This window comes from Syngnathus acus, chromosome 2 (genome assembly GCF_901709675.1).
Source record: "Syngnathus acus chromosome 2, fSynAcu1.2, whole genome shotgun sequence".
In the NCBI taxonomy this organism is placed as follows: Eukaryota; Metazoa; Chordata; class Actinopteri; order Syngnathiformes; family Syngnathidae; genus Syngnathus; species Syngnathus acus.
The window spans coordinates 3,235,481-3,256,069 of record NC_051088.1 but is presented as its reverse complement, the minus strand read 5'-3'; the positions used below and the strand labels follow the sequence as shown (position 1 = coordinate 3,256,069).

The 20,589-nt window shown below is 39.6% G+C and overlaps 2 protein-coding genes across 3 annotated transcripts in view; one reads left to right on the top strand and one right to left on the bottom strand.

Moving 5' to 3' along the window:
• Nucleotides 1-276: 276 nt before the first annotated feature.
• On the bottom strand, nucleotides 277-3,255 carry LOC119115508 (mitochondrial glutamate carrier 1-like). The gene is made up of 9 exons (XM_037240049.1): nucleotides 3,118-3,255; nucleotides 2,690-2,815; nucleotides 2,128-2,183; nucleotides 1,709-1,799; nucleotides 1,523-1,641; nucleotides 1,216-1,411; nucleotides 979-1,136; nucleotides 833-908; nucleotides 277-764 (listed from the first exon to the last, which is right to left on the bottom strand). The coding sequence occupies exons 1-9, from the start codon at nucleotides 3,138-3,140 to the stop codon at nucleotides 602-604; spliced, it is 1,008 nt and encodes a 335-aa protein (XP_037095944.1). The 5' UTR covers nucleotides 3,141-3,255; the 3' UTR covers nucleotides 277-601.
• A 6,882-nt stretch (nucleotides 3,256-10,137) lies between these two features.
• camkvl (CaM kinase-like vesicle-associated, like) overlaps nucleotides 10,138-20,589 on the top strand; it is a 32,928-nt gene continuing 22,476 nt past the window's right edge. For both annotated transcript variants that reach the window (XM_037241586.1, XM_037241576.1), the window contains exon 1: nucleotides 10,138-10,484. The gene's annotated coding sequence lies outside the window, so the exon portion shown is untranslated. The remainder of the gene's footprint in view (nucleotides 10,485-20,589) is intronic.

The following is a 20,589-nucleotide window of genomic DNA, read 5'->3' as shown; positions in this document are numbered from 1 at the left end:
TGTGATTTCCACAGTCGGACTAATTTCCTAAATGACGGTATTGGATCTCACCCCTTAGTTGAAAAAGGTACTGTACTAAGCAGAGTAGTAAAGACAGCTGAACACTTGACTTATGTGAGTGATCTTGCAGAGGCCTCACCCAGGCTAGAGTTACTCCAACATTGCAGCATGAGCGCTTTCTACAGCCACAAATGTGCCCACGCGAGTGCTGCGTGCACTTTGAGGTAAGGCGACACTTTGCATCTCAATGTTTGACTCGTGCGAAACAAAACACCGTGAGTCCAGAGTGAATCAGAATTTATTTTTCCTGTATTTACATGTGTAATTCTAAAATGAATCGGAACATAACGACATGGTGGTTGCAAAATCTTTTAGTCCCTCAATTTGAGTTTTTTTTTCAAAATTTGTTACATTTTCTCCTTCAATTTTGAGAAAATATCAAATCTACAAGATATATTTACAGTTGTATAAATCCTAATTTTCATTACTATGTGAATGCACTGGGGTTGGCTCATGAAAATGAAGGCGGAGTCATGCGCCATTTGGGCAAAAACGTCTCGTAACCTCGTTCCCCATTATTAACAGGATCCCCGAAACCTGTCTATGCTGAATAGTAGATACTATATGGTGTGTAACCAAGCAGCAACTCCCCGATTCCTACAAAGTACACGACCTGGGCGATGCCAAAGAGAGGTGCGATGACAAGGGCCCGGCAACTGGCCCCCTTAAGAAAAGCAGAGGGACCCTCTTTTCTCATGATTTTTCTGCAATGAAAGCAAATATTTCATATCATCTCGAGTTAGGATTCAGCTCCTCCTGAAAGTAAATTTACCTGACGCAGTCGACCACTCCATTATACGTTTCCTCATTTGTCCCCTTTTTTAGAGATTGTAGTCTTGTTTTGACCACTATGAAGACAAACGCAATCAGAGATGGCCTTGCTGTGTGGCCACATTTCTTAAACAAACAAACACTAACCATCGCAAGGGCTGACAGCCACAGCTGCAACGGATCCAGCCAAGCATCCAGAAACAAAGGACCAATAGAAAGGCACCGATGGGTTTTCTGATGAGTGCTGACCGAGTTGGTGCAAGTGTGCGAAAAGAGGGAAGTAAACGACCGAGAAGGGAATGTCCCTAAAGAGAAAACAAACAAACAAACAAACAAACGTGTTAGGCACTGGAGAAGGCGAGCCAGGTTGCAAAATGGTCTCACCGCATTAATGTGGCCCCGAGTCCTCTGTACAAGCCCGTGACACCTTTGGTCTTCAACAGGTCTCGTGTGATCTGCGTGGCTGACACCGTCCTGACCTGAGGCGCAGGGCTCGCGTTGTAAGAACGACTAAGGACTGTGCTGGTCCCGCCCATCTTTAGAGATGACGCCACACTGGGCATCACCCGCTGCTGTGCCGCTGCATGGCGGAGGGAGATGAATGTAGTTTCTTCTTACTGCTCAAATGTTTTTTAAAAATCTCTCTGTATGCGTATATGCGCATGTTTGTATAAATAATTGCCAAGCTCACCTAGCCTGCCGGCATCTTGGAGCTGGATCTTGAGCATCTCCATAGGCGTGGTAACAACCACTTGGCACATTCCCGCACAGCATCCTGCCAACATCTCCTTAAACACCGTCAGCTTACCACTGACGACACACGCGTGAGTTCAAACAAAGAAAGCAAGATCCACTTTTTGTTTGTTGGACAACTCACCCATCTTTGCTGAGCTGGTGGCGAAAGAAGTCATTGGCGGCAAGTTTAATGGCCTTTTCAGGAGTCACTAGGGTGAGATTGACGGCAGCGCCTACAAGGCGGATTTTATTAACTCATCCACTGCCATTAACGACTATAGACGTCAAGCATCTATTTTAACTGGGCTGGCACTGAATGAATATAGTTGCAAAGTAATGGAAAATTAAAAAAGCTTTGTGATGCATTGGCAATACCTAATACCATTATTATGAACCATTATTCAAACCCTTATATTGAATCTGTTGACAGTTGCGCTGTAAACTTAAAATGTTTAAAGTGTACAGCAGACTGTAGATGATTTGTGAGGAAAACATTTCTCCTTGTCTTCATTATGCTAGTGATGTTGCATTATCAACAACAATTAAATGAAGCTTACTTACCTCTATACATTCCAAAGTAACCTTCAGATTTTACCGTCTTTATAAGACAGTCCATCCTGGCAAAAAAACAACAAAAAAGACATATTTTTATATATATATATATATATATATATATATATATATATATTTGTCATTATATACATACACACACATATATATATATGGGTAATGCTCTTAAAGTGATTGCTTTTAATTACATTTGATTTAATTATTTTCATTTCATGCTTCCTTGAGTTGACTTGACTGGAAGATTATAGCAGAAATGAAAAGATTACCCAGTCTACTGAGGGACATGATACCAATATGCTACATTACAGGCATATGTAAAAAAAATAAAATTAAAATGCTGCAAGAAAATACCCACATTTATTCCAGTACCGGTAATTCACCTCAAAAAGTGAAACTCATAAATGGTATGATTTAATTACGCACAGAGTAAAATACCTTTACTTTTTACCCATAATTGTGAGAATCTCTGCTTATAGATGAAACATTTGTCAATAAATGTGTTTGGGAGGGGTTTGGTATTCATGCATGTAGTAAATGGAGGTGGTGTTCTTACATATTCTTGTAGAGTTGCTGCCCGCTTCGTTGGTTTTGCAGGCGCGTCTTGGCCAGGTCGACTGGGAATACACAGGTGACACCAACCATGCCTGCAATTCCTCCGTTAATCAGTTTTGCTGGCAAGCTGAAATCAGGAAAAGTCAAACACAAATACATAAACAAACATTGCTGCTCTTATTATTTGTAAACAGCAAAAGTCTACACACCCTGGTTTTGTGTGCACACTCTAACAAGAAGGATGTGGTGATGAGTAGCACAGTGTTGGCACCACAAGTGAGTACAACCACTTGGGAAACAACTGTGATCATTTGTGGTTTGAGTGCACATGCATTATTAGTAACTGTTTGCAGAATTGCAACATTGGGTCACCTAATTTACTAACTAAAAATAAAAAGAAATTACACATGGACGGCATCTTCCTCCTACCTCATCTGTTGCTGGTGGGTCATGATTTTGGGTTGTTGTGTGTGCAAAAGCTCAACGGCGTAAGATGAGCAGCTAAGCGTCTCAGTAAGGCTCCGCGCAAGGCAAGAGCAAAGAGTGGCTCTGCCTTGTATATATAGACAAGTTTAACACGACCCTTCCAGGGATGAATTCCACTCTCATCACTCACGCCCCCTGCTATGCTAGCCAAGAAATGGAGCCTGGGTCCTCACTGGCCTGCCAAAAGCAAACCACAATCAGAAAGGTTGTCAGCTGGAAATACTTTCTAAATCAGAGTCTTCTATTTTACAGCAATAATAAAATGTCAACAGTTCTATTCTAAGAAGTGAAAGCAGTCATTAGTGAATAGCAGGCCCGTAACAAGTGTTAGATGACCCGTAGGTGAAAGAAAGAAATAAAGAAAGAAAGAAAGAAAGAAAGAAAGAAAGAAAGAAAGAAAGAAAGAAAGAAAGAAAGAAAGAAAGAAAGAAAGAAAGAAAGAAAGAAAGAAAGAAAGAAAGAAAGAAAGAAAGAAAAGGCCAACATGATGCAATATTGAAAAGACATTTCATGTCTGGGAAAGGATACAAAGAGTCTCTGCATCCAATTCAGTTATGATTCTGGTTGTTCATTTATACCCAAAAAGTACTATTTCAAAAATTGGTTCCATATTAATACTTTGATGTAGTTGAGCAATTAACTTATTTTGCTAGATTTCTGTGGTGAGCAGCTTCAGCGCAGCAAACCATTTCATATGTAGCTTAGCTCATTACCTACCAACTAGGTTTTTCAATAGTTATAAATTGATTCTACAATAAAAGATTACTGTGAGCACATTAAATCTTTACGGCACACAAGCTCTTTGACCCCATAACAGAGATTTTATCAGCTTACTGTTTACCAGTCATATAAATATATATTTGCCCATACGTTTGTGACACCCCTGCGGTAGAGATCACATTAGTTCCTCAGACACAATCTGGGGAAAATTCAGTGCCCATCTTCCCATCTCTTTCTCCTTTCCACCTGTTCATACAGGTCAGTAAATGGTATACAAAGTGCAAATACCTCTGTTTATGATGTTGTATTTGAGTGTATGGCTATCGGTTGAGTGCTAAAGAAACTGTGTTAACCCTCGTGTGTGAAACTTGTGACAGAAAGTTAGGTTGTTGTTGTGCACCCCACTGGGATTAAGTAGACATTCAGCGAGAATGTTCATGTATATAGGGAAATTAATATTTTGTTTTAAAATGTTGAACATGGTGAGACATGCAGATGAATGGTGAATTCACCTAGAAAATTGTGTAGCTGAACAGAAATGCATAGCGGCTCGCCAATTTGAACCACCAGAAGGCAGCAAAGGACAATCTCGAGTGCATTTGAGTGACGTTGAGTCCAACAGTTTTTCCGGTGGCTGTAACCGAAACAATATTATCCAAACAGCCCCTGAAACTAAATGCATGGCATAAACATGATGCCGAGACTCAAAAGAACAGGTGGTAGATGAGAATGGCCACCTGGCGTACTATCAAACATAATGCCTAATGGGTATATTTTATTTTCCTTTTCGATGAGCGCATCCAAGCTGAATTGCATTACTTGTATATTGCTTTTAAACGCAAAACCAGAAGGCTCTGGTAGATATATAGTGGCATAAATGAGACATTGAAAAAGAAAAGTGCAAAAGTTAAAAAAAAAAAGTACATCTTATTAGAAAGAAAAATCCAGTTAAAAAGGAAAGAAATGTATTCCTGAGTTTTGTACCGGAGCTGAGCACACCGAGATTTTTGGGGGTCTTTTTATCGGGGAGAGACTTCTCATGAGAAAGTCAGAGGAAATAGTTTGACCCAAATCATTGCCGCAGTCCTTGAAGGGAGTCTTATTAATAACCTCAGGAATCTGGAGACCATCGCACACCATTCCTCCCGCCATCCTGCTCACATTTAATTTAAGTTTCTATGCAAAAGATTTTTTATTACCATTTTTACCTAATTTTGGGCTGTGTACATCATCCACCTCCTTCACACGAACACTCAAGGTCTCCACAGGTGCTCCAAATCAAGAAGCCAAGTTGGGGGAGAACGTTTACCAGTCGACAGTTTTTGCCGTAAAAGCTGTATTCTTAGTTTATATTGACATTATTTTTCAAATATAATGATCTTAAATGAAATTACAAAGCATTTTACTTACATGTCGTTTCAAAGCTTATAGTTTTCATTGTATTCAATTGCTTCATACCTAGGAATTATTTTTGGAGATGATTCATAACTGTACAAAATAAAAATGAAACACATTTATTTGTGCAAGCGTTTGTGTGTGTCATTTTAGATTCATAAATGATTTAAATTCTCTATTAGTATATGTTTCTCTATTGCACAAATAATTAATCCAGCTGGTTGGTGAAACATATAAATATGTATTTTTTAAATAATTTCAGAGAGTGTGCCGTTCTTTTGGCAATAGATTTTGCAGAAAGCTAATACTACGTGGATCCATGTGGCTCAGATGCCAGCAATTACCTGCAAGGTGAAAGCACGCCACTTCCATCATTCTAAGAGTATACTGACGGTTGAGTACTATGTCACAATATTGCGGCAAGGTTATGCCAATTCAATGGCTCCTCCACAAATGCGGCATTCTCGCTGCACGTCTCTATAACGCGTGGCTCCATCAAAAGTTCAGTTGGGACACAGCTAGTGGCTTCATCTGCTATTCAAATGAATTCAACCATTGAGAATCAGCTACGTTGCATGATAAGGTCATATGACATAAAAAACATGGCCCCCAAATTTCAGATGCTTTCGTCCACTTAATTGAGAACAGAAAACCTGCAAGTCGTTGCCTTATTTCGTCACGACTGTAAATTCAAACATAATTCATTTGTTCAATTCATCTGCAACTGATGAAAGATGTGCCAAGCGGGGGAAAATACGGAAAAGGAAAAAAAGAAAGGTTATAGGTGCTTTGTAATTGAGGACCTTGTCTGGAAAAGATGTGACTGCATACAGATGGAGGGAGATATCTCTGATCAGACAGGAAAACAAATAGACGCTGTCAGCACCGAAAGTCTTCTTTCCGCATTTATAAATGTAATTAATAGCATTGCTTAAAGATAAAGGATGTCTAGCCGAGCATCTTGTGACAGTCGTGGTAGTTACAAACTTCAACTAACAGATTCTAAAGTCATGATTGTTTCCACCTTTTGTGTGATTTTATTTCAAAGATATTCTTATGTGTCCCAAACCAGCACTGAAGTCATGGAGGCATTGGTCGCCCTACATTACAACTCAAATATAGCTTTGCCAATTAAGGCCAACTCTCCTATGCTACATTAAGCATGGCAGACAAAGCATTCAATATCGCCTATTATTTATCTCTCAATACAGGCGCGGGTGCACGCAAGTTGTCGGGAAGAAAAATTATTAGACGTGTTTTTTGAGGAAACTCAAGTGATTTTGATTAACCATCAGTAAGAAAACCATCAGTGTGGGGCAACGCTGGCCACACTGTGGCAGGACACGAGGGCAGACCAAGAAACATGAGTGTGGAGGCCAACTTAAACATTTTGTGAAAGCAGGAAAATAGGAAAAGCAGAGTGCAGGAGCAGTGAACCAATGAAGGATGCTGGTGGGGGACAGAAGGGGAGAAGAGGGCTGGCAAGATGAAAGGAGAACGGAAGTGGGACACTGTCCAGTAAAAACACCAAAGGGGGTGTGTGTGGGGGGGGGGGGGGGGGTGTCGGTGTGTGCGTGCGTATGCCTTGATCAAGTGCTTTATGCCAAAATAAGAAACATGCTGCATCCTGTTTAGGATTCTATTTAAATTCAAAGCCCGCAGGGACAAAGTGAGTGAGTGAGTGAGTGAGTGAGTGAGTGAGTGAGTGAGTGAGTGAGTGAGTGAGTGAGTGAGTGAGTGAGTGAGTGAGTGAGTGAGTGAGTGAGTGAGTGAGTGAGTGAGTGAGGCCTAAATTCTTAGTCCTCTTTCAATGGCTTTTGGACTTGAACCCTGCTTGGCAGCTTCGAGTGACACATTTGGCATAAAGACATGTTTGCTCTGAGTCCTTGAAACCAATGATGCAGTTCACTTTTATCCATACAGCTGTGCTTTTGCTTCCTCTTTAATGGCACAATTTAGTTGACCACATTATTTCCGGATTTTTATTTCTTCTCCCCTCTACCCCCCCCCCCCCCCCCCCAGTAGCACAGGCGTTTTAATGATAAGTGTGTTTTTCAGTCTGGTTTCACAGCACCCACAGAGGTGCTTCTCATTAAGAATACAGCCATTCACTACAAAACATAATGGCTCTCTCACACCTCTGTTTGCCTTTTACGAGTCTTGCTGGCACTCGCTCTGCGACACGTACTGTGTGGACGCGCTTTAAAGATAATATAGTCCACACTGTCCACCTTTATCACGCTGCTGTGAGGAAGGGCTATAATAGGAGTAAATTTCCATCCTTCCTTAATGTCCTATCTACACTCACTTATACACGCCTAAGGAAAATGTTTTTACTTTTTTTTTATTTGCTAAAAAATGTATAGATACAGTTAAGGCAGGGCATCTTTATTTATACAGCACAAATGTGCTCCACATAATTAAAATTATAACATTTAAAGGTATTTATAAACAAAAATACTGTAATTTAAAAGCAAATTAAAGACTACTGAAATAACTAAGCCATTTTTCGAGGAGGAAAAAGAGAGTGAAGGGACTTTTAGGAAATTATGATAGCTACTAATTTGTATTTTGTAAAACTGTCTGAGTGGGTTTCCAAAAGAATCATGCCTAAGTGCGAGGTTTGATTGTATTTCATCTTTATATATATAACAACATTTAACCATAAATAAATTTGTTTTTAAACATCAGGTACAATTTTTCTTTAAATTTCTTAAAATGTTGTGCACGTAATAGTGGCTCACAATAATTTCTCCGGGCTCTCCGGTTTCCTCCCACATCCCAAAAACATGCTTGGTAGGCCGATTGAGCACTCCAAATTGCCCCTAGGTGTGAGTGCGAGTGCAAATGTTTGTTCGTCTCTGTGTGCCCTGCAATCGGCTGGCAACCGGTTCAGCAACTATTCCCCGATGACTGCTGGGATAGGCCCCAGCACGCCCGCGACCCTCGTGGGGACATGCAGTATAGAAAATGGATGGATGGATGGATGGATGGATGGATGGATGGATGGATTTGTACATTTCTGTCGGCAGCATAGTGAAGTAGTGGTTGTCTGGTTTGAGACACAGTCGAGGGATCCCGGGTTTGAACCTTACCTCTGGTCCTCCTGTGTTGAGTCTGCACGTTAGGTTCATGTTGGCTCTTTCCTGATGCCAACTCAGATAGGCTCCGCCTGCCGCTCACCAGCATCCCTTAATGATGACAAGCGCTCTGAAACATGTTCCAAAAACGTCAAAGCCGAGCAGAACATTTGCAGATGCCACCTGGGACATGTACTGTTAGTTGTTTTGCATGTATTAAGGATAAAGCAAGTCCCGACAGTGTTCCTCGTTAGGACGGTGATTTCAAATTCACTGACTTGATGGTTCTCACATGGTCGCTATCGGTGCATCACCACCAGGAACCTTCAATGATGAGGCTATTATTTGTCGAGTTGTGACCCATTCGCTCTCTCAATCGACCCGTTTTTTCGCTCTATCGTTCTCTCACATTCACAGACAAGGTTTTTTTCAGGAAATGAACGTTGCCTGCAAGGTGTTGCAACGTTGCAAGCTCAAGGTGAACGTCGGTGGGAATGAAAACCGTTTGTGTGCGCGACTTATTACTTCTTATATCAAGAGCTCAGTGTATATAATTGGAGGTATTTGTGTCCCTGGTGAGGTCAAATGTTGAATTTTAGATGGAGAACGCGTTGTTTTAAATTGAGTGTTTGGAAAAATAAATTACAGCCGAGGCCACCTTTATGTTGAGCAACAATTTATTTTTTCACACTCTTGCAGAGTTCTATTTGATGAGGTGCCATATTGAATAAAATAATATGGATTTTTTTTTTTTAGGTTGATGCCAATTTTGGCAGAAAAAAAATTGTAATGTGCATGTGTTATTTTGTTAATAATTTCCCACCAATGGAGTTCAATGGGTGTCAATTATACGCTAATTTTTGCAATTGGCGAGCCGGCCTGGTCTCTGTAGCAAGCGTTAACTGTAAATATTTTGCTTAAAAAAACAGCAGTTGAATGCGTGTAATATTTATCACATTTAGATTCAATTTATGTTTCACTGATTTTGTTATATAATTGATTATTTTGGCCGATGTTTCAAAGTCAATAATCAACCGATTTAATCAAGCTGGCTGATTAATCAATCAAGCCCTAATATTGAGAGCCCGTAAGAGCGACACACCAACTTTTCAAACCTGCAGCCCACTCACACCTGCGACCTTGTAACACATACTGACTAGTCACATGACACCAGCAGACAAAATGAGTCGTCAAGTCAAGTTTTAACATTTTCACTCTGGGGTCTACTCACCTTTGTTGCCAGCAATTTCGACAAACAAACGTCTTTACATCCCATCATAAACATAACATTTACAAAATATTATTGAGCGGTACAGCATTACCAAATATAAATAAAATCAAGTAGTGCCTCTCCACTTTCTGCATAATCCAAGAATACATTTGCTTGAACCCAGGCGTTAGTTCCTGCATCATTACAGTAGCCATCTGTCAGCAGGCACACCGCCTTGGCTCTGTTTATGCCCCCGCACGCATCACACATCACGTGCCAAATAGCTCACCCATGACCCCCGTGACCCCACCTAACAAACGGCAGGTCACCAGGGTTCCCGCATGATGCTTTACATTCACAAGGATCAATGATGGAAAGTCATTCATTGCCTCCCCCCTCTCCATCTTTGGCCACACAATAGCGGCGCTCATCTGCCAAACGCTGATGTCATTGTCCAACAGCGCATGAGATGAAATGATGAACCTTTCAGGCATAATCCCACAGTTTAATCCTAACTCCTCTGATGTGCCTACACAGAGAGACTATTTGTTTGGCTGTGTAAGTTTTAGACAGGGAGGTAGTACACATTTGGGCGTGTTGCGCTTCAACCAGATCTCACATGATAGACCATTTCTGTTCTAGTGAGTGAGTGAGTTGGTGAGTGGAGCAGGGAGGGCTGGCAGTCAGAAAGGAGCAAAGTAATTCTTCCCAGCAAAGCGCAGACGGCGAAGCTGGAGCTGGAGCAGGAGCAGCGGTTACATCCCCTCTTCTCTCCTTTTGCGCTTGAGACCGCTGGCATTTTCCGCTCATCTTCTGTTGCCCACTCAAGTCCAGACAGATCCTCTGGGTCTCATTTTGGATAGTTTGGCTGCACCCACACTTCTCCAGAGCCGCCACAAGTCAAGGTGAGAACTCACTGGTGCATGATGTACGCATGCCTGACACGCCAAGTGAGAAGAGAGAAAAAAAAGGTTTTGTCATGTGATGATGATGAGATGCGCATGGCAAAATCAAAGTGTGCTCAGTTTTAAACAAACTTGTTGATTTGCATGTCATTTATATCGTGCAAAACTGTAACTATAGTTTTTTTTAACCTTGTACTGACTATAATACACCTTTTCTATTCTGTGGCGGATGGACACAAAAACAGTCCCATTTATTATTGCGTTCACTTTCAAGCGCTTTACTTGCTCCATCCTGGAATTATGTTGACTGAAGGCTTATGTTGAATCAAGGCAGATGCTCGGGGATTTTAAGTGCACATTGGGAAGAACTGCAAGCAGCCAGCTCGGATAGCTAAGCGAGAGAAAGAGAAAGAGAGGGAGGGGGCAGTTAATCTGCATGCGCTAAAGTACAATATGTGCGTTAGCTGCCATCGGCAATGTTTCTAATTGCAACAATTTAAATCATCTTGATTTGTCGATGATAATTTTGTCGTCCAAAATGAACCCAATTCCGTGTGAGCGACAGAGCCAACAGCTAGGAAAGTAAAAGGATTGGCGAGGGGGGAGTGAGTGTGGATGTTCACCTATTAATCTCATCTATCAAGTTGTTGCCCCCCCCCCATTCCCCGGTTTGCAGGGGCAGTACTATGCCTTTGAAATCATCTCCAGAGATCTCATTTAGAGTTGGTAGAAAGGTTTTAGCCCAAAGGGGGAAAGGCTTTCAAAGCAGTGTTCTGGCTTTTTTTGTATGTGTGTTCACTTTTTAATGGTTTAAAAAAAATAAAAAGGATGTGCAACCTGCTCGCAGACGGGATTGGAGTTATGCGGAGTTTATTTACGAAATGGGCGCCAAGTGTATGCTTATGTTGTCCTTTGTTGTCAAAGTAGTGGCGGAGGAACATCTGTTGTTCCACGCATTGTTTTTCAAAAATGTGGGTGTATTTGGTCTTTAGATTTATGATTAGCATAAACTTTCCAAATCAATGCAAAGTATGTTGATATAAACAGAAAACAAACTGTTAAATGAAAAAATTCATTTTCTTGTGTCAAATGTGTTAACATAATCGGATTACAATGGCCAAGTGTACCTAGTAAAATGTCCAGTTACTGTACACATACTTTTGTGATTTAGTCACATACTTTTTACAAATCTGTGAAAGAAATCCATTTCAATTAGAATTCAATTAAGGCAACTTAAGCCGTAGGTCCAAGGTCTGTATTTTGGTGCAGATCGCCAAACAGGTGTGAAGCTTGCTTTTTATTTGCTTTCTATTCCGCAGTCTTGAACCGGTGGCCTTGCTGAATGAGAAAAAGCTTCAGCGAGTATTTCATGGCCATCTATTCACATTCCAATTTCCCCGCAGATACATATTTTCACAGCTTTCTCGAGTTTTCCATGCAAGTCGCTAAAGAGCCCATTAAAGGAGCTGCTGCTTTTTTAGGTTTTTATTCATTCCATTTGTTTTTCTTGGTTAAAGGACAAACAGGGAAACATAAAGATGGTGTAACCAGTAACAATACTGTATTACAAAAAATTTTAAACCTAAAAATAACATATCGAATACATGAACATTATCACTTAAATTATTCAATGCGAGGTCAGGACAGTGCCTCATACGTGGTTGCGTCCAAGTAGATAAATAGCATTTGAACAGATTTATGATTTCATCAATAGAAGATCTAACAGCAAGATGTGTGCATGGTGCTCCACAGACATCAATATCTCATTATAGTGTACTGCGGCACAAAAGCAGGAGGAAAAGCCGTCTGATTTCGTATGCTTCGTGTTTTCCTATTGAGAAGATCTCGGCCTGGTTGAATCTTCTGCTTAAACTGGCAAGCAAAAATGAGTAAACAAACAACTTTTTTTTTTAAACACATCCATGTTAGATGAGTGTCAGCTTCAGGATATGCTAGAAACACAGCATATGTTCCCCCCAAACTTCATTTGGTGCCGGAGGTTCCTTCTGTCCATGTTCATTTTATGCCTCCTTGCATCTCATCTGCAGCACATCCTCGTCCAGATGAGTCCCTCATCCATAATCCCACCGCTTGTCTTTTTTTTTTCTCTGAAACTACCCAATCTTTTTTTTTTTGTGCTGTGCAAAATAACATGATTAAACATTTACCAAAATGAACAGTTACAATCGGCACATGATGATGCCACCTGGACGTTTTTATTACAGATGCCTGGGAAGAGTTGTGGATTGTGGCACAGTTTATAATGCTAGCAGATGACATCCACCCACTGGCCAACTGATTCTGAATCATCAGTTTGTTTCCATTCAAAGCCTGAGCGATGCTTAGGTTGGATTCAGAATCTATTTCATTTTTTAACCTAAGTTTTGTATGGCAGTGACTATTCTGCCTTTTGAGAGAAATAAATGATAGGTCTTTCTTGATATCAATATTATATATACACCGTATTTTTCGGAGTATAAATCGCGCTTTTTTTTCATAGTTTGGGTGGGGGGGCGATTTATACTCAAGAGCAACTTATATGTGAAATTATTCACAAATTTTCAAAATTCAAAAATCCGCGATGTAGTGAAACCGCGATAAACGAACCGCAATGTAGCGAGGGATTACTCGCTAATTTGAACTGCAACTGACGACGTCAGCGGCGTGGGGCACACGTGGCGTTGTTTACATAAAGGACGAAGAATTCGATCGATGGATTTAATGGTTTGGAGTGACACAGATGGTTTGATAAAATTGTTGTTTATATTATAGCTATTTGATATATAGTTTATATATCGTTATATGGACCTGTGGAATAATTTGAACTGCAACTGACGACGAGTCCAACGTCAGCGGCGCGGCGCACACGCGGCGTTGTTTACATAAAGGACGAAGAATTCGATCGATGGATTTAATGATTCGGAGTGACACAGATGGTTTGATAATATTGTTGTTTATATAATAGTTATTTGATATATAGTTTATATATCGTTATATGGGCCTGTGGAATGATTTGAACTGCAACTTACGATGAGTCCGACGTCAGCGGCGCACACGCGGCGTTGTTTACATAAAGGACGAAGAATTCAATCGATGGATTTAATGATTTGGAGTGACACAGATAGTTTGCTAAAGGTGTTATTTATGTTATACAGTGGAGCCTCGGTTTTCAAACGTCCCAGTTCTCAAACAAATCGGTATTCGAACAAAATATTCGAGATTTTTTTGCTTCGGATGTCGGACGAAATTTCGGTTGTCGAACCTCGCGAGATGAGCCGAGAGGACCCGCATGCCAACTGACTCCATTTGTTATTACATTCTCGTTACTCTGAGGATTGCATCAACTCTAATCTTGCCTCCAAAGGAAGCAAGTGGGAGCAGTAAAGCTGATCATGGCGAAAAGAGGAAAGTAGTGCGCAAAACGGTTGAATTGAAAAAAGAATTAATCGCAAAATATGAGTCCGGTGTGCGCGTGTCGAAGTTGGCGCGGGAGTTTTGCATGGCAAAATCGACAATAAGCTCGATCCTGAAAAACAAAGACGCTCTTAAAGGAAGTGATGTTGCGAGAGGGGTGACTGTGCTTACCAAACAATGGCCACAGGTGCTGGAAGAAGTTGAAAAACTCTTGCTAATTTTCATTAATGAGCAACAGTTAGCGGGGGATCCTCTTACTGAGGGCACTATTTGTGCCAAAGCGAGACATCTTTTTGAGGACCTGGAAAAAAAAGACCCTAGTCTGGTTCCTGAAGGGTTTGTTTTCAAGGCAACCCGAGGATGGTTCGATAAATTTAAAAATTTTGAAATTAAGAAAACGTTTTTGCTGTTTTCTTTCACATGATCTTTGAAATGTTGTCTTTCATTGGTAAAAATAAAAAAGATGTTTTGATGTGCTTTTTTTTCCCTCACAATTTAAAAAGATATATTTTACTATTAGAATGAAACACACAAGCGAGTTGCTACAGATACGGCAATACATTCCCCAGCCTAGCCTACTCTATTAATTCAGTTTATTATTTATATTATTTATTTATACATTACCTACTTATTTATGCAGTTTATGGTGTAAAATAATGAAAAAAATGCTTTAAAAAAGCGTTGTTTTTTTTGCTCGGAACGGATTAAATTTTCCGGTGCACTGCAGTTGCGCGATCGGACAAAAATGCTTGGAACGGATTAATTTTTTTTCCATTATTTGTAATGGGAAAACATGATTCGGAATTTGAAGTATTTACTTCTCGAACAGCCTTCTAGAACGGATTGTGGTCGAAAACCGAGGCTCCACTGTAGTTATTTGGATAACTGTTAATGTTACGTCAGGCCCATTCTCAGCTCCTCGCTTGTGTTTATGTCACGTTAGCATACCATATCATTTAGCCTGTTGTTGCTGGTTCATGTCTGTTCTTGATGTTGGATTTTGTCAAATAAATTTCCCCCAAAATGTGACTTAAACTCCGGTGTGACTTATATTTGTTTTTTTCCTCTTCATTGTGCATTTTATGGCTGATGCGACTTTTACTCCGAGCGACTTTTAGTCCGAAAAATACGGTATTTATATCATATATATACATACATAGTATATATAAATATTATTTATTTATATTATACATAAATAATATAATATTTATATAATATTATATAAATATATATAATTAAATAATCCCTCATTGGTTTAATCATTAAACCAATAGAACTTTAATGGAAATTTTACCTGTGGTAACTTGGTATCGGTATTTGTGATCTGTGAGTAGTATGGAACACTGCCAAGAGAGATCTCTCTCTCAAATAGTGATGAAGGGAATGAAAATGCATTCCACTGGACTAAAAATGCTGGCCGAGTCAAGTAAACAAGGTCAAAGAGGGAGATTTTGAACAACAAGGATCAGACAGGCCTAAATTCAGAATAAAAACACAGCATTGAGACGAGCGAGCTGACAACAAGCTGATTGGCAGACTGATGAGACCAGGAGGAACCAGTGACCAGCTGAAACAGACAAGCGTGGGCAAAAATGTTCAATGTCATTAGCGTCATTCATTCTCACACAATAGCACAAATACGAATGCATTTTTCTTCATACGCAAGTGAGGACAAGCAGTATAGCAGATGGATAGATGGATTAACTAAAACTAAACGCTTGTCAAAGCTGAAAAATGCAAGCTGGTGTTTAAAGCTCTCTATGCGACCTTTCCACCGGGCACTCATAAACACACCACCACAGTATGGGAAAGAAGATGTTAAACTCATGAATTCTTCATGAAATTTTGTGGTGCACATTTGTATACATGCTGCATTCAGGCAGCCACAGTTTACTCAAGCTAGTACTGTACTTGCACATTTCAAACAATCCAGTTTTTATGCAAACCATTTTTTTTTCTCTCAGAGTATATGGCAAGCAATGAAACAATCAAAATCTAATTTTATTTACACGTGGAAGGCTGCATTTATTCATTTTTTTCAGACACAGACTAAAACATTATTTGATTCACATTGAACACATTCTTGTCTTCAATTCAAATGTTCCCGCAGTGCTGGAGTTAAAAAGGTAGTTTGTTTTAAGAAAAACCAAAAAAGACTGATGACAAACTTTATTCAAAGTGGCGGGTGGGAAGCAGCTAAATGATTCACATAAAAGATGTGCTGTTCTACACTTCTTTGCAAGATACTGAATTAACCGGAATTCAAAAGGCCTTGTAAATACATATATGGGGAGAAGCTATGAATTAGTTATGAGTTATCCATTCCTTTATTGCTCTGTAGTGCCACAGGAGCAAGAGGAGCGATTAGAAGTGCAGTCGAAGAAATAGATTGGATAGAAAGAAAGGAGCAACAAAGAGAGGAGTCTATCATTTCTCTGCTGACTACTTTTAGTTATTTTTTTCTTTCTTGCGGTACTTTTTTATTAATTTTTTTATCTTTTTAAAGCTTTATACACATACTTTGAAAATAATAAAAACACATTTAAACAAATAAGCAATATATTGTACAAACAATGTAACATTCTATCCATTCATTTCTGAATTTACAGTAAACAAGTCTCCTTATTTTTTCTGAACTCATAAACTTATCATCACAAAATATACATCAACAGTTACGAAGCCCAAAAATCAACATTATATAGCGACACTGCAGCTGTGGTTTTTTGTATGCCTGAAAAACACGATTGCTGCCAAAGACATTCAATAATATTCAACGAAAATTAGCGGAAACACTTCCTGTTTCATTCTTCTTCTCTCAATTATCCACCATCTCAAACTCAATATCGCCATCTAACGGTCAATAGTGGAGTTTAACAAACTTTTACTGTATAGGTTTACTGTATACTTATTATAACCTAAATGGGAAAAAAATGCTGTGGTAAATAAAGATTTACCTGAATTCTTTAGCCGCTCATCATTATTATTAACTCATCTCAAGCTATGAGCGCTTACGTAACACCACAATCTGTTGTAATGATGGCTCCAACATGGCACTGCCTTATCAGTCCCTCAATTGCGGCTCACCATCCGATCATGATTAAGGATGCCAAAAAAAACTTCAGAAGTCTGTCCCCTCACTTTGACAAATATGGCCAACTGTAAATGTTTTGTTTTTTTTGTCTGATCAGGTAATACTAAGTGTCAAGCGCCTCCACTTTATGGTCAATGGTCAGCATCACAGTCTCTTTAGTTATTCTATTTCAAGAAGCAAACCGGAAACATTAAGATTCTACGCTGAAAATGGGTCCGTTGAAATCATCTCAAGATTAGAAGAGAGGAGAAAATAACAATAGGTCTGAGCTGGTCTGTATTTATTGGCTGTGCTGGTCGTAAGGACTTTCTGTGCTCACATTATGCAAAGCAAGCTATGCTAAAGGTAAATGATGACTGCTCTGCAGATGTTCTCTTTCTCATCCTTTCTCACTCTCAGGATGGATGACTTTAATACATAAGTGCTTCACAACAAAGACAGTTTTCCTCACCACGGTGCATTTTTCACTCTGGCTAACTCGAGAAATAACACCAAGGCCTTCTTGCGCCCTTGTCCGCCTCTAAACCAATTGCTCAACTTGGCCTTTGGCTTTTTCTTACTTTTCAACTCCCTCTCTTTGCTGTACCGCCGAGAAGCTTCTCATTAACGGGTGAATGGATCGACTCATCTACAAGAAACAAGAACGTAGGGAAAGGTATTGACAAGAATGTATGCGCTATTTGACTGGATCCAGATAATCGCATGTGCAATCACAGAGCGATAGAGAATTGAGGTTGAACAGACTAGTCAACACGCAACGATGATTATAGCTTGCAGACAATTAATTGTCAATCATGTGTTTTGGCATTAAGAACGCGGACATCCTACTCATTGCAGCAAAGTAGTGGCGGACCTTTAATCGCTAGCAGGCGTCTATTGTTTTTGTCATACCGCTACTAGAACTACTTCCTGCTTCTGTGTCTAAGAATCAGCAATGTAGCATAAATGTAGCACTGCTAGCCTAATTCTGCGGTCAGACCGAATGCTAGCTGGCGGAGGGTTTTAGATGCTAAAATGTGGGACAGCAAGGTAAACGACAGGCATTTTCTGATAGCGAGCAAAAAGGGTTGCATAATGGTGAGTGTGTGAACTTGCATACAGCTATTGAACTGTCCAACACGCTGCGCGAAAGTTCATGTCTGGTCTGAATTTAGCATAAAAGCGCTAAATCTATTAATTAAATGTATGGTACAATTACAATCACCTATTTAACCTATAATTTTCACAAAGATAATGCGCCCGATGCGCTCAAAATGACCCGTTCATTGACTCGTGCCTAATAATACGGTGCCTAATGGTCCAAAAAAAATTTATATAAAAGTGTATATATATAGATCATCAGTGTTTGTTGACTTGACTATCGCCACAAAAAAACACATTTTCCAAAAATAAAAAATATGTATCTTGTACCTTGTGGCCTACCTGCTATTATTTTCTCTCATTTATTTTAAGCCAATTGGATAAATGAGCAATGTCAAGTAACAAACACCTAATGGGTAATCTGCTCTGTTAATATTTTGTAAAGTGGACCAGATTACTGGAGGTCGGAGCGTTAAAAAATTTTTGAGAAAGGCAACTAAATTGGAGAAAAGCTAGAGATGCTCTGCTTTTTGCTCTGACCTGGTTCCAGTTAATCCGCCCACTTTACACGATGAACATTACCTCCACACTGTATTTATAGAGACATTTGCTGTGAGTTTTTCTGTGTACGCCTGCTTCAATGTAGTGTTTCTTATAGTAGTTTTAAATATTTCAGAAACTCTGAAAGTTAAGCAGGTTATCATCAAATTTAACAAATTAGATTTGATAGCACAGTTTCCACAAGACACTCATTTACACATCTGCAAAGGAAAATAACTCCCCATATACAGTGTAAGTTTATAATACTTTGATGGATCAAAGGTAAAACTAGATATACCGTGAATGCATATGGACATTGTACTATTCTGGGAATTGGTTCCGGCAAATTTCCATTTCAAGATGGAAGGCCATCTTTATTTAATGAGCAAAATTCTTCGCCTCTCCCAAAGATGGCAAACCCGCAGTGAATTCGAGCTCCACAGGTATACTGGATGCAATATGGCAGGAGCAGTATACACTGTAAACTTTCCAAAAATAGAAAAAGGCCCTGACAGTCCTCCACTCCGCTTCACTGCAGCAACCTTTCTGCTCTTTCCTGTCCAAAACTTTCATAAATGCTGCTTTCTCCTTCTTGTTGTCTTTAGTTTTCTTCCCTCCATCACCAAAGGAGATTAGTTCTCAATCTTTCTGAATATTTAGAAAAAAAAAGAATTCTACTGGCTTGGACTGATGGACTTCCATGGAGCAGTTCTCGCTTTGATTCCTCCGTGCCCTTTACGTCAGTCATTGGTCTTCTTCTTTGTCATCTTCATCTCAATCTTATGCTCCCCTCCGATCACAGCTCATCTTCTGACGCCGCAGCTCATTCGTCATCGCTTTTTACTGTAGTACTTCTCCCTTGACTTCTCACTTGGTCTCAGCTTAAATTTGGCTCCATCACACCTGTGCCAGAAATATCGTTGAAGGTAGCGTATTGTAATTTATTTATTTTTTTCAGTTTTGACTTAAGAGGTGAATCAGACCGAAGGGGGAGTAAAATATCAAGAATACAGTTTTTCATTGAACGTATAGCGTAGAATTGATTCACACAGGCCCTTGAGTTTTGCAATAAAACTTTTTTGGAACTCAATAACTTATTTTTTACTAACACTTTGTGTGGTCCAGTACGAAATGTGCAGTGGTCCTGTAGCACTCTTAACATGCTTCTTAACCAGGGGTGTCAAAGTAATTTTTGTCATGGGCCACATCGTAGTCATAGATTCCTTCGGAGGGCCATTATGACTGACAACCCAAATAAATGTATGAACGTCTCATATACAGTATAGGCTACACCAGTGTTTCCCAACCTTTTTTCATCCACGGCACACCTTTTCATTGGAAAAAAATCTCGAGGCACACCACCAACAAAAATCTGTCACACCAGCTTCTATAATAAAATGTGTTATATTACGAAAGACGTTGTGAACATGCTATATAAACAAAGTCCTATTCCTATGTATGTATATATAGAGAAGCTGGAATAATTGAATACAAATAAATAAATACACTAGATTTTTTAAATTGTATTTTTTTAATAAAAGTGAGTTTATTAAAAAGGTTTTAGGCAGTGTAAGGAATAAACTATTGAAAGTGATTGTGATTAAAATCCAAAATAATCAACTTGACTTTAACTGTTTTAGACTAGCCCTATAAATATTGCGATGATAAGAACAAAGTCACGTTTAAAGACACTGCTGTTCTGGCATGGCAGGTGATCACAGTCAAGGTGTCATGACTTGACTGAGTATTTTATGTTGGTGAAAATGAACAATCCAGGTTCTCCAGTTGAACTACATGCTGGGATTTTCATCAGTACGCAAACACACCACGGTCACCAGAGCGTCACTATTATCAAAGGCACACAGCAGCAAACTAAATATGTGTCGATGCAGAACAACCAGACCGACACAACATGAAATCGCCAAGATTCTCCGATTAGCCATGCATGCGCGATTAGTAAGTGGATGACCACGCCTTGCG